At 42.0% G+C, this 14,134-nt stretch overlaps 1 protein-coding gene across 4 annotated transcripts in view; it reads left to right on the forward strand.

Annotated features, from left to right (window-relative positions):
• The window catches only part of cmah (cytidine monophospho-N-acetylneuraminic acid hydroxylase), a 36,263-nt gene that overhangs the window by 13,539 nt on the left and 8,590 nt on the right, over positions 1–14,134 (forward strand). For 3 of the 4 annotated variants that reach the window (XR_005078858.1, XM_037121435.1, XM_037121432.1), the window contains exons 2-7: positions 9,503–9,713; positions 9,806–9,897; positions 11,908–12,017; positions 12,260–12,450; positions 13,826–13,906; positions 14,031–14,097. Coding sequence is in view for 3 of the 4 variants with exons in the window: in XM_037121435.1 (XP_036977330.1) it covers positions 9,508–9,713; positions 9,806–9,897; positions 11,908–12,017; positions 12,260–12,450; positions 13,826–13,906; positions 14,031–14,097 (747 nt within the window). In the remaining variant the exon portion in view is untranslated. The remainder of the gene's footprint in view (positions 1–9,502; positions 9,714–9,805; positions 9,898–11,907; positions 12,018–12,259; positions 12,451–13,825; positions 13,907–14,030; positions 14,098–14,134) is intronic. The other variant, XM_037121434.1, reaches the window with a different exon arrangement.

The raw sequence follows: 14,134 nt of genomic DNA on the forward strand, positions 1-14,134 counted from the left end.
TCACCATGTCTGCGTGTGTGTTGCGTGTGTGCGCTGCGCATGCTCTGGCTGTCTGCAGGAGGGTGTGATTTACAGAATCAAGAGCTGTGAGGGGGAGCTGCCAGTGATATGAGTAAAAAAGATCCTCTTTACCACACTTCACGAATGTGGCTGCTTCCCTAACCACCACTAACCCCTCCGGAGTCGATCTTAAACCGATACCCAAAGCACACATCAGATCTCTCCCCATGAGATTCACGGGACAGTGTTTAGAAAGCAGGAAAGAGTGTTTAAAACGGCCCTGTAGCTCATCTTCGCATGCAAGTGGAGTTGTGTACCTTTCTGTCATTGGGGAGCCTGAAACTCCTACTGTTTTAAGATAGCGCGCACTCATCTTCGGTGTAGGGTTTAGCGCATCATGTCTAATGAGAGATATCGTTGCCCCTGAATCTACCAAAAAGGTGACGCGTGTTTGCCCTATTGTGAGAGTGTACGTAGGCATGTTTCGGTATACTTCGGAGGAAAATGAAGCATAGAGTTCAGTTAGCTTTTCTTCTGCTGTTTTTTGTTTATTTTCAAGATATGTGATAGCTTGCAGTGTAAGGGCATTCATCTCTTGTGGCGTGTGTGTGTCAGTGCTGGTGCTCTCACGTGAAATTTGCGTAGGCTGCTTCTCCTCCTCAGCCTGTGCGTCAAGACCAGATTCGTCCGTCACTGTACTCGGCTCCTCGGCTAGTCAGTCGTCCGTTGCGTCGTTCTCTGGGCAGTTGTCTTGCCAATGTCCCATTTTTCCACATCTATGACAGGCGCCAGGGCGTTTTTTGAATCTGCCCCGGCGTCCCTTTCCTCGTCCGCGTTCGCGACCCCTCGCCTGGTGCTCGTAGTGTGCCAACTGAGCCAACTGGAGTCTTTCTGTCAAGCCTGCCGCCTTTCGGTTCTTTTCGTCGTTGAGGAACTTTTCTGCGTGGTTGGCCCGTTCCTCAACGGTTTCGAGATTTGCATTGTCCCAGTTCACACATTGCTCTCTCACCATTCTGCTGATCTCTGGTTTCATGCCATTCATGAAGCGGTCCCGTAGCTGGGCCTCCCATGGAGTGACTTCGTGGATGCCTCCCATGACTCGGGGCTTCGCGAGGCCACTGTGTGTGGTGTGGACTGCGGTGAGTCTGACCAGATAGTCCGCTAAGAGTTCATCGTCACGTTGTTTGCAGGCAGAGATCCTCCCCATGTCTAATTTCAGAGGGAAGGTCTGTCTGATTCTGTGACATAGTCTCCCAATGACGTCTTTGTATATCAAATTGTCGTCGCTGGCCCAGTCAGAGCTCTCTACCCTAATGTCCTCCACGGGGTAGTCGCCCGCAACTCGGGCCCACGTTGTACCCATCTGAACCATCAGCAGGCGTTGCAGTTCAGCGGTGGTGGGCTTGAACTGTCGGCAAAAGGTTATGAGCTGAACCGCAAACTCCGCTCCCCCATTGCGGACGTCCGGAAGCGATGCGGCAGCGTCCTTCATGTCACTGTATGTCCAAGGCCTATAAACCAGCTGCACTCGACCGTCACTCCCCGCCACCTCCACCATGGGAGCCTGGAAGTTGTACACAGAGTTGCTCCGTGTGTGGTGAGGGCTGTGGCTGACCGTGGCATATGGTGGTGGTGTGTTTAGGCCCTCAACCACCAGCGATCGCCTCGCTCTGCCCCGCCCTGGGGGGAATTCTCGTCGTACGACGGGTAGTGGGTGTCGTAGGAAGGTGGGCGGCGCGGAGGACATCCCAGCTGCTGGTTCCCAGTTTATGTCCGGTGGCCCTGGAGTCCTCTCGTGGCGTGCAGACGGTGCAGGTGGTGCAGATGGTGCAGACGACTTAGCCGGAGCCGAGTCCAGATCAGGATCTAGTTTGAGACACTGAGACTGAGAGGTTAGAGGAGCTGGCCCTACCTGCCTGTTCTTATCCCTGTGAAAAGCTTCCTCCTGCCAATTCGTGAAAGCTTCCCAATCTGGTTCAAATGTCTGTTTGTTCTTTCCGCTCTTCCCTTTTTCCTCCTTGCTTTCCCTTTCCTTTTGTTTTAGTTTGCTTTTTAGGGTGGCAAGTTGTTTGGTGCTAAAACTGCCAGCACTTGGAAACCCACACTCTTGGACCCACACATCAAGTTGATCCACACTCTTCTTACCGTAATTGGCAATCATATACTGAATGTGAGGGGAGGTCAGCTTGAGTGGATAATCGTTGTCCCCCTGAATTTTGCTGTTTCCTGAACCCATTTTGGTTTTTATTACCCCCGAATTGATTATAAAAAATTTCTAAGGGAAATAAGGCGTTGTTAAAATTATTTTTCTTTCACTCGAGTGGATATGAGACCAAGGAGCGGTAAAATCAACAAAAGAAATGGATAAAAGGCAATGCAATGACCCAAACAACTGTTTTCTAATAAAAACCCAATCCGCAGAATTTGAAAACCCACTAGAGATAGACAATTGACACATGCACACTCCCTCTCCGTCCGGCACCCTTTTTTTTTTTTTTTTTTTTTTTTTTTTTTCCAGTCACTCAGAGGAGGGAAAGAAATGAAAAAGATGCATAGGAAAGAAATGAAAAGTTAGTTCTGTCTGTGTCTGAGCAGGCCCTTGGCACTGCGACCCACTTTGAGAAATTACTTTCCCCCTAACGAGAGAGAGGGACAAATCCGGGCATCAATTTCTCACGTGATTTGCTCTACTCCGAAGAAGGAAAAACTCAGTGCTCGCTGGCTCTCAGTTCCTCTCTATCACAAACCAGAGTTCTCTAGAAAAACTCACAGGGACTGAAACCCTTTCGAAGCTTCCTTGATTCTACAGCGGTTCGAAACCCAAACCTGCCCTGTTGACACGTCTGTCACGCCCACCCAAAAGTGGCGAGAATCGATTCAAGTACGTACACACACACACCGACGGTCTGTTGAATATTGGCTTACCGAGAAGACAGCTTCCACACGGTTCTGTAGATCACAGCTGTGAGCGAGCCACCCTGTCTCAGGCGTCAGGCCCTCACGTCTCTGCTCCTTTGATGGCGAGGTTGAGGTTTTGGAGTCCGAGCTCCCGGGTACCCTTTGAACCGTCTGCACTGAGTTTAAGGCGCTCTCTCACAGAAGTGATCCCATCCCTCGTCGCCAAATTGTGGTGGAAATTTCTGTCAATAAAAGAGTAAAGTCAGATCTGTCTTTTCGGTAAGTTTAATCCAACCATCTGCAGATGGACTCACCACACAGTCAAATTCATGAGCTGAGTGAATGAGCCCCGAGTAAAGGAGTGTTCACAATTTTATACACAGATATCAACAAGGTCAGAGGAAGAGACAAGCACTCTCGGTGCCAGCAGTGATTAAGCTACACACACACGTACATACGACTATCCCAATCAGACAGGCTTCTCGTCGACACAAGACGTAAAGTTAAAACTTCATGACGCATGACCTGGGACTCTGTGCAAAGCATAAAATTATCAGACATAAAACATAAGACAAGAAGACGACTTTCTATCTGAGTTTTGGCTGGTTCGTGACTCTGTTACAATCATATAGGGCAGAGGTTAGGTGTTCATGCATTTGCATAACATATCAGTCACATGAAGCAAGTTAGATAAATGTCTTTAAGAAATCATATTCAACAAAATAGTTCAAAATTCATCAACCCATAATGAAAAGGAATTTTTCCATCACAGTATAGTCATAGTTTATTGTTTAGAACTGCAGGAAATGCAATTATAGTCCAAGTCGAGGCTACACCCTTGGTTGAAGTCCTATGCTACCCGGTCCCAAGAGGGACAAAGCCCCTCAAATGAAGTGGGTTAAGTTGCTGGAGTTTCACTTGTTTCCACAATCCCTAATAATGATAGCCAAGGTTTTTTGTTTGCTTTTTTTTATTTTAGGAAAGTGTTGTAGGGGATGCCCTGTCAGGCCTGTACTGTATTTCAAGGAACTCACGTGCAGTGAGCTTCCTCTTATTTTGTCATGCTTGGTCACACTTGCACCAGTTTTGTTGCTTTACTGCTAAATAATGTGGACTTCTTATTTCCTCTTGGGATTCATCCTTTTCGAGGTGAATCAGGTTATTTTCTTGTTGAATGTGAAGTAGGTCAGGTGTGAGAGGGGAATAATTTGCCACAAATTAAACTGAAGAAGGATACTGTTGCTGTCACATCACAGACATTGTGTAATGATGTCACTTGGATTCGTGTCCTATTCTCTGGGTTTGTGTGAATATATTGTGTCAGCACTTTCTTGTCTACCACTCACTTTAAGTTTAAGTTGAAATAATGTTACAGCAGTCTGTGTACTGTTACGATTGATTTGAAGTAGTTAAACCCCTCTTTGGAGCTAAACATTAGCTAACTTCACTGGAAGTAGCTTAACTGACCTACACTACAAACTATGCTGAAAAAGCAGGTAACACTTTGTACTGACCATAATTAATAACTGGCAAAGTTGATATTACTTGAACTGTAGTTAATAGCTATTTGACTGTTAACAAAGAGACTAAAGGTTTTATATTATATTATAACACCCCTGTTATTCAGCTCACTTGCCCAGATGGTTTTTGTTAAGAGTAACAAATACAAAAGATAGCTAATACAATGTGCGCTGTGCTCTTCTGTTGATTCAACCATGCATCCATTTTTTTTTTGTTCTATAGAAATGAAAAATGTCCTCAGACAAATCAATCGGCTCTATGGACATCCTACATCACTCAAACAGACCTGCAACTAATCACGCACACACTCAGGTTACAGAGATAATTAATTGTAATGTATAGTCATAGTTTATTGTTTAGAACTGCAGGAAATGCAATTATAGTCCAAGTCGAGGCTACACCCTTGGTTGAAGTCCTATGCTACCCGGTCCCAAGAGGGACAAAGCCCCTCAAATGAAGTGGGTTAAGTTGCTGGAGTTTCACTTGTTTCCACAATCCCTAATAATGATAGCCAAGGTTTTTTGTTTGCTTTTTTTATTTTAGGGGATGCCCTGTCAGGCCTGTACTGTATTTCAAGGAACTCACGTGCAGTGAGCTTCCTCTTATTTTGTCATGCTTGGTCACACTTGCACCAGTTTTGTTGCTTTACTGCTAAATAATGTGGACTTCTTATTTCCTCTTGGGATTCATCCTTTTGGAGGTGAATCAGGTTATTTTCTTGTTGAATGTGAAGTAGGTCAGGTGTGAGAGGGGAATAATTTGCTAATACAATGTGCGCTGTGCTCTTCTGTTGATTCAACCATGCATCCATTTTTTTTTTTTTTGTTCTATTGAAATGAAAAATGTCCTCAGACAAATCAGTCGGCTCTATGGACATCCTACATCACTCAAACAGACCTGCAACTAATCACGCACACAATCAGGTTACAGAGATAATTAATCAAGTAGAGAGACGTACAATAGAAACATTCACATGACCTCTGTTGTCCTGACACTGAATTATAGATTAGAGGAACTGAAACTGAAAAAATCTTTATTCAGTGGCTAAATATTGATCACAGCTACACACATCTTAATGTGTGACTGGCAGCCAGTTAATGTGTGACAGGCCCTGCCTCCAAAGAGGGGTTTAACTACTTCAAATCAATCGCTGCCAGTCACACATGTTAAGCTCTGGCTTGCTGGGCAAGGAGTTTACCAGCTTGTTCCCCTGACTCAAAGAATCTTTGTCTCGACTTGAGCAATTGCATTTCTGCATCATTTGAGGTTAAAAGGTTGAACTCTGTTTGATATTGTAGACACTTTTTATAACGTGAAGGGTCTGGATTATTTCCATAGCTATCATCAATTTCCTGAATCTTTTGTGCTAGCTCAGTTTGACTTGACATGGCAATTTTTCTGAGGTGGGCTGTGTAGGAAATTATATGGCCTCTTAAATATGCCTTGAAGGACTCCCATAAGGTGCCCCTCGACTCGTCATTCGTTTAAAAAAATAGTTCAATGTTTGACATTAAGGAGTCCACCAAAAGTTTGTTGGCGAGCAAATTTGAGTTAAATCTCCATGGTTTGAAAGAACGGTTGTGATTGGGGAAGTTTAGGTCTAGTGACGTGGGAGCATGATCTGAGATCACAATACTATGGTAATCGCATGAGAGAATATTCAAAAGCAGTCTGTTATCTAAAAGAAAAAAATCTATTCGAGAATAGGTGTGGTGGACATGTGAGAGGAAAGAAAAAGATTTTTTTTCAGGGAATTTACGCCTCCATGGATCAGACACACCCAGCTCTTCTGCATAAGACGCTAGTAACTTAGCAGACTTCTTGAGGGAATGCAGTCTATTGGAAGATCTGTCCAAATCAAGGTTTTGCACAAAATTGAAATCTCCCCCAATGATAATGTGGTATGTTTCAATATTGGGAATAGAAGTAAAGATCCTTGAGATAAAGTGTTCATCATCCCAATTAGGTGCATAGATGCTAGGTAGGATGACTTTGGTGTGACAGAGTGTCCCTGACACAATAACAAACTGGCCAGTGGAGTCCGCAATAACATCTTCTGCCTCAAATTGAATATTATTTTGGATCAATATGGCTGCACCCCTGGCTCTTACACTAAATTCTGAGCATGCTAGCTAAAGTAGCATTGTCGATAGCAGAGTACGGTGAAGCAGGATCTTTCTTTGATTGTTTAGCGGCTTTAGACATATTGGCTGGTAAAGACTATCAAACTACTGTTTAAAAAGCAGTCGTAGCGAGGTTAAGATTAATCCGACTGAATAGTACTGAAAATAGAGACTGAGTGGCAGGAGCCTGGGAAAAACACCACTACACCATTCTGCTTGCCGACCGGAGGTCCCCACATGTTAATTTTTAACACACACAGCAATGCACACCTCACACCTTACATCATACATAGAGTGCATTCATGACATTACAATATAGAATTAAATAATTTTAGTCCAGAAAGTTGGACTTGATAAAAAAAAAAAGGTGCAATTACAAATCTGTCTACTACTTCAGCATCACGGACAGTGGCGTGAATTTATCAATACACAGTTAGGTCACTGATATGTCTGAGTCATGGTCGGGGCCATATTATCTAACATGGACACATCTCAGTTTGATAAAAGATGGATGTGTTAGGCATATTAGACATTTTCGATGAAACGTACCATTTGCTCCTGCACTCTGTCAGTCTTAGGGCCTGAACATGGACGCTACTGTCTGTCACAGTAGCATCCATGATATAACCCTATGAGTGTGGTTTCTACTTATTTTTTGCTCATGCCTCTTCATCAACTCCATTTGCAACTTTGTATCAGACACATTTTCGATTAGACGTGGCTACATGTGGTAGTGGCATGAAAAACGCTGCTTTATCATAACAACGGTTATGGTGATTTGAACCAGTTTACGGCCCTGACTCTTCAGGTCTCCCTTTTTGAATGATGAGTACACACTATCACTACCTAGTGGTAGAGAGTCATTTTGTTGTGATGTGACATGGTGCAACGCGACATGACACAATGCGACGTGACGCGTCAGCCTTTACCACTGCTAGATCTTTGATATCAGTTTGATATCTGATTGTCTATTAGAGAGTCACAGGAGACTGGAGCCAATTGCAGCACACAACCATTCACATCTCGCATCACACCTACAGGCACAGTCATGTAACCCTTAACTGTGGATGGAAATTGGAGATGCCAGTTAGACAGTTGGATGAAACCGGAGCACCCAGCAAAGGCAAATGCAGGCACAGAAATGACATGCAAACTTCATACAGAAAGGCAAACAGACCCACAGGTTCGAACCTGGGATCTCCTTGCTGTGAGACTACAATACTGACCACCTTAACTCTTCGGTTGATCCCAATTTATGCACTGGAGTTGTGATATGAAATTCTAAGTTACTCTTACCAAGTTAAGAAAATAACCTGAAACAAATATTTTATTGATGTCCTAAAAGACCAAAAATTACACAATGAGGAAATTGTGGAATTACAGGTGACCTGGAAGGCTGATTTTGCTTATCTAAAAAATGACTTCATCAGAGAGAAAACAGTGCAGGGCTGCTGCTGTCCCTCAGACCTGGCCTAGTGATTGGTCACATGCACATACACGTCAATGAAACCTTCAGTCAGTGCATTGAGAGCACATCGCTGCAGTGTGGAGACAGGAGTGAGAAAGAAAGAGACACAAAAGCACTGAGAAGGAGCTAATCAAAAGGCGTAAAGCCCGGAAAGATAGTGCCAGTACAAGATATAAAATTAGATTAGATTAGATAAAATAAGATTACCAGGCTGATTTATTATTCCAGTCTGAATTGGCATGTGGATAACTAGAATTCCGGGTTTATATAAGACTGGCAACACAAACTCCTTTTCAGGTGGCTCATCTTCTCCCGGACTTACAGTCAGTGACGTAGAAACAAGTCCAAGAGTCCAAGGAAATTTTTTTATTTCCTCTTATCTCATTTTAGTGCATCTTGCTGTAAAGTGAGTGTTTACTTTATCTTCGCATTTAATCCAGCATTCATTATCTACACAGAGATATGATAACTCGAACCCTGAGGCAACAATTATTCCAAAACAGAGTCATTTTAAATTTTATCATATGGCAACATAAAAAATGCATTTTCACAGTCGTATTGTAGTGATGGGAGCTCACTGGAGGCCACTGTGCAGCAGCAGGATGAATCATTGTCATTCAGTTGCTCATCATTAATAACGACTAACTGGCTTTAGAAGGCTGTTTTGATGTTTTTTGTATGAGAATATTGTGTTCTTGTGAGTATGGTGATAACGACACAATAGTAAATAAGTAATAACAGCAAAAGTTATAAGAAATGTCAAAGGAATAAACTAAATTTAGATTTTCTTCATGTTTTATGGGTCACTCATATCCCCTGGTTATGGTGAGGGGAAGAAAGCTGGTCTTGGTTAAAAACTGATCAGCACATTCAAGTATGGGGAAGGGCGTCTTACTGTGAAACCGCTGTGCTAATTTGTTCAGAGTTGAGCTGAGTCTGAGATGGACCCTCCCACAACTACAGCCAACCCATGATGACTTCTTTGCTGCTTTGTGACTCAACACCTATGAGCGCTGTAGAATATAGTGATTAACGGCACTTCTGTCTTGTCTCATTGAATCAGTTCGACAGACAGCTCTGTCTACCATCTATCCTGGACATGTCACTTTTGTGTTTGTATGCACAAAACACTCTACTGTGATGCACTGGTATTCTAAATAAATAGCTATAACTACTTTTAGAACTAGTTGCACTGGAACACAGTCAACTTGAGTTCCAACATGTGTGTTTAAATAACACAGAGCGTAGCTGAACACACCCTCAAGCAGGTAGCCCTGTGGAAACGGAAATGCCTGCCACACTGGGTTGACGTGGCGAGCCCTGACCTTAACAAATGTGTTTTTGTTGACTAAATAAAGAGAAACATATCCAATCAAACCTCAAGACTATACTTGTAAAGTGGGCAGTTTGTTAAAGGGTGGTTACAACTCCTCTGTGCTAACGTTCTAGCTCTGTTCCATTTTTTAAAATTGTATCTATTGTCTAATTTTAGGTAAGATGACGTCTCAAACAGCACAGGTGTTGCTGTCACTGGACGCCGAAGCAGTTGGCTTGCTCAAAGATGGAATCAATTTCAAGAAAAACCCCAGGGACGGTAAATGTTACATAATATACAAGAGCAGCGAAGGCTTTAAGGCATGCAAGAACCAGTGCAAACACCAAGGAGGGTTATTCATCCAAGACATCGAAGACCTGGATGGCAGGTGAGGTCAATCACCTGACAGACGCACAAGAGTCATTCTGCTGTGTCAACCAAACTTTTCATTACAGCTGACAGGCTGCTCTGCTCTCACAGGACAGTCAAATGCACCAAACACAACTGGAAGTTAAATGTGTCAACAATGAATTATGTGAATCCACCAGACAGCTTCTTGCAGGATGAGCTTGGTAAGTCCTGTCACTATTTATATTTAGGTTGAAGGATTTTGCTAACAACTGGACTGGAGTCATTTTTCGATATTTCTGTGGCCGGGGGCAGAGCTCAAGGTCTGGATGTGCATGACCACAGTCTGGAGTTGACCTCCTAAACAAGGTCAACTGTCCTCTGGGATTGCAGCAGCTGGCAGGTGTATTAAATGACATAGTTATATAGTTAAAAAATACAGCTGCACACCGAATTCTGCGTGTCACTGTTTAACCAAGGACACACCATGTTAAGTTATACCACTATATAAAATGGATTGGGGGCTATTCACTGGTTGTAAGAATGCATCATTGTAGTTATTGTAAGCAGATGCTCTTTTGGCATAGAGATGAAGGGATGATCATCCTACTTGCTGGCTGTTGCAGGCTCTGTTGTAATATTTGAAATAGCTCATTCTACACAAATAATAACAATGATAAGCTATAACGCTCATTATGAAAGAAAATGTTTTGTATAAAGTTGAAAACATATTGAGTGTTACTTCCATAAATAGCATGTACTGTATTTGGACATTCATTCACCTCACAAGGAGCTGACTGCTGCGTTCATCATCATGACTGATCGGTCTACGTAGACCGTGCACACAATCACCTCTTAGTGGGCTTGGCCCGAGCCATTAGCCAGCACTCAATTATTTCATCCTGTTGCTGTTGTCCTGTGCACAGTTGATGGCCAGAGGCCGCCTGCGGATACGGAGGCAAAGGCAAATCAGATTTTCAGCTTATGATGATGAACGCTAAACAGGCCAAACTGCACTGATTAGAAATGGCCGACAAAATGGCCTCCACAATGCATTATACTGTAACATGCAGTCGCCTCTATTTCTCTTCCCCATCTGTCACTGTCTCTTGCTCGCTCACTCCTTTAATCTTCACTTTACGCAACAGAGGCATCATGGATATAAAATGGCCACCCACTGCGTAGCTAATATAACGCATGGATCATTGAAACAATGACTTCAAGCCCCTGAAAGCTTGGTGTCAATTCGTTTGTTCTATATAATATCCATGTTTTACAACATGTATGACTAAAGAAGCAACAAATCAAAAGTAAATTTCTGAAAAAAAAAAACCTCATACTTAAGACTAATCTAAGAGTTTAACACTCAAAGCTAATCTACTTCATCAGGAATGATCGGGAAATGACGGTGACCTGAAAACAATTAAGAGGAGAGAAGTAAAAGAGGTTGTATTTCATCTTATTGTTTTACAGCCCAGAAACATAACTGTCATGACTCATCTCCAACAGCTTTTTATGATAACCCTTTACACACTACCTACTCATTAACAAACGTCAAAAAGACTGTTAAGGCTTGGCAAAAGGGCCTAAATGCATGACTCCAGGCAGGTAGAAAAGAAAAGCTTGATAACATAAAGGCAATTCAAGATAACAAATACAGGCGGTCAGTGAAAGCTGGAGAGGGAGGCTGAAAGCTGAAATCCTCTTCCTAATGTTTGACTACTGACGTCATAGCTGCACATGCTTACTGCAGCAGCATTTTAATAAAAAGGTAATGTATGTAAAAACAGAAATAGATGACTAAATAAACAGGAAAAATCAATCATGACAGAAAAAATACAGTATTAAAAATAGATGAAACATTTTTCTTTTGGCTGGGAGGCTTAATGCAACTTGACACTTATGACTAACACGGCCACACTTGTTCCGTGTTTCAACTGTCAACCACTGACAACAACTGCTGCTGGTTTGTAGATACCCTGGGGTGATAATATGAAGGACATAAGCCATTACTTAATGTTTGTCAGGATATTATTTTAAAATGAAATCCCTGTCATGATATATCATTTTTTTTTGTGAGAAAGCTGGGATAAAAACCTGGACTAACTAAACAATGTGTTCGATTTATGCTGAGGAGTCTGTTTTGCTGGAGTATTTCCTTTCTGTACAGAATACAGAACACTGTAACTGACTCTGTCAAATACTGATGAGAATGCATGTTATGTTGCACACAGAGGTAGAGATTTCTGATGATGGGGGGCTTCAGTTGGTGGAGTTGAACCCCATCGACCCCTGGCTGGCTGACCCGCGAGAGCCTCTGGAGCTCCTAGACGGAGAAGTCAAAGTTTGTATCCTGCTTTTCACCTACTTTTTACACCGCAACACACAATAATTCCAGAGTTTACAGAATTTTGTTCAAGTTTATATGTTGACACTTTTTAGTTTAGCTGTGTGGAGACTGCAGCAGAAAACTCACTTGTACATATGACGTAATTGAACAGGATTTCCGTATTTTGTTAAATAAAGGTGTATTCATCATGGTAATGATGTGATAGCTAAAACAAATCAATCAAACTTTTCCCCCAGGTGACATACATGACCCACGCCTGCATGGAGCTGCAGCTGGGACAGAGGCGGTTCATGTTCGACCCGTGGCTGAAGGGTCCTGCGTTCGCCAGAGGCTGGTGGCTTCTCCATGAGCCTCCAAAAGACTCCCTGGACAGACTGTGTGCTGCAGATCTCATTTACATCAGCCATATGCACTCTGACCACCTCAGGTAAACTCTGTCACTGTCTTTAAATAAATACTTTTGCCCCATTTTATACAAATAATACATGGGAAATAATAGTGCTAGCTTCTTATAAATTGTTCTTAGGATTCTAACACTGAGAGGAACTTAAAACTAGAATTTGGTTCTTTGTACAACACGTGTTCACATCCTCAGCCAATAAAGCTCAATCTGAGATTGATAAAGGCAGCAGTTTTACAGATTCCATGTCTCCAATGTCTCAGGACTGAGATGCTGATCGCGTGCCCAGAAAACCTCTGACATCAGCCTTGGGTACACCCACATGTCTGACAATGTGGGTTATGCTCCAGATCTCGCAAAAGATGCAAATTAAATGCAAATACAAAGGTTTCAGGAAGTGAGACCAGTTTATTTTTCAGGGCAATGGAAGGGCAACAGCTCAGCTGTACGTAGTTTTGTGAATTTTTTGTAAGGGTTATCAGTTAAACATGATGCTGAAAACAGAAAACAGTATTTCTGGTGCAAATATGAAAACAAAGTAGATTCACTCAAGTACTGTACTTATTTACAATATTGAGGTTCTCGTACTTTACTTGAGTATTTCCAATTTCTGCTACTTTATTCTTCCACTACATATAAAAAGTAAATATAGGACATAAACTCCACTACATTCATTTCATAATTTTACAAAATTTGTGATCGCATGCTCAATCAGAGCCTAAATAGCCACTTCTAAATCAATTTAACGGATCTGACAATGATCAATGGGATAATATAAAGTGTAAACATACATGTATGATGTATAATTTCCTTTTACTTGTACTCTTGATACATAAGTAAATTTATTGCCAGAAAAATATCTTGAAGACTTACATACAGTAAACATAAAACACTTCCACTTAAGTGTTTTATTTATTTATTTATTTATTTATTTCAAACAAAAAACAAGAAAATAAGACCTGTAAAGGGTTCTTGTTGTATTTGTCTTTATGCTCTTTCTATGAGATTTTTTTCCAAATGCAGGTGGTGCGTAACATCTTTCATAAATGCAGAACAATCTGTAGACTGTGTTTGATTTCAGTGTATTAATATCCGTCTATGTGCCAGAAGGGTTACAAATGTTGTCAGGTTATATTGATAACTTGTTAGCACAAGATTAGACCCTTCTGACTCAGAAAAAGACTGCCTGTGGATTAGGATCAACAGGTTTGTCCAGGATGTCTGATAGCGACCATCGTTAAGGCAGTGCTGGAACGTATTGGCTTGTAAAAGTGGTAACTGTCCACAGTGGTTGTATGCTGGATATATAAAAAGTGCATTCTGTGCAGTATTTTGAACTGCAGCAGTCCATGTCGAGCACAGACTGAGGTTGAATATCTCACCTGTCATGTATTTTTTGCAGTTACCCAACACTGAAGGTGTTGTCAGAGAGGAGGCCAGACATCCCCATTTATGTTGGCGACACATCAAGACCTGTCTTCTGGTTAGTAGAGATGGAGCTCAGTTTAACCCATTATATTTATTGTTGAAAACCTCCATTTTTATTATGTTTTAAGTTTATGTTTCTGTATCATTTAAGTGAAGATCTCTCTGTCTTGATGCAACAGGTACTTGGAACAAAGCCAAGTCAAGCTGACCAACATCAACATTGTTCCTTTTGGTGTCTGGCAAGAGGTAAGTCACTGCCACTCACATCTGGGCAATGACCAAA

Source organism: Acanthopagrus latus, chromosome 14 (assembly GCF_904848185.1).
Source record: "Acanthopagrus latus isolate v.2019 chromosome 14, fAcaLat1.1, whole genome shotgun sequence".
NCBI classification, from domain to species: domain Eukaryota; kingdom Metazoa; phylum Chordata; class Actinopteri; order Spariformes; family Sparidae; genus Acanthopagrus; species Acanthopagrus latus.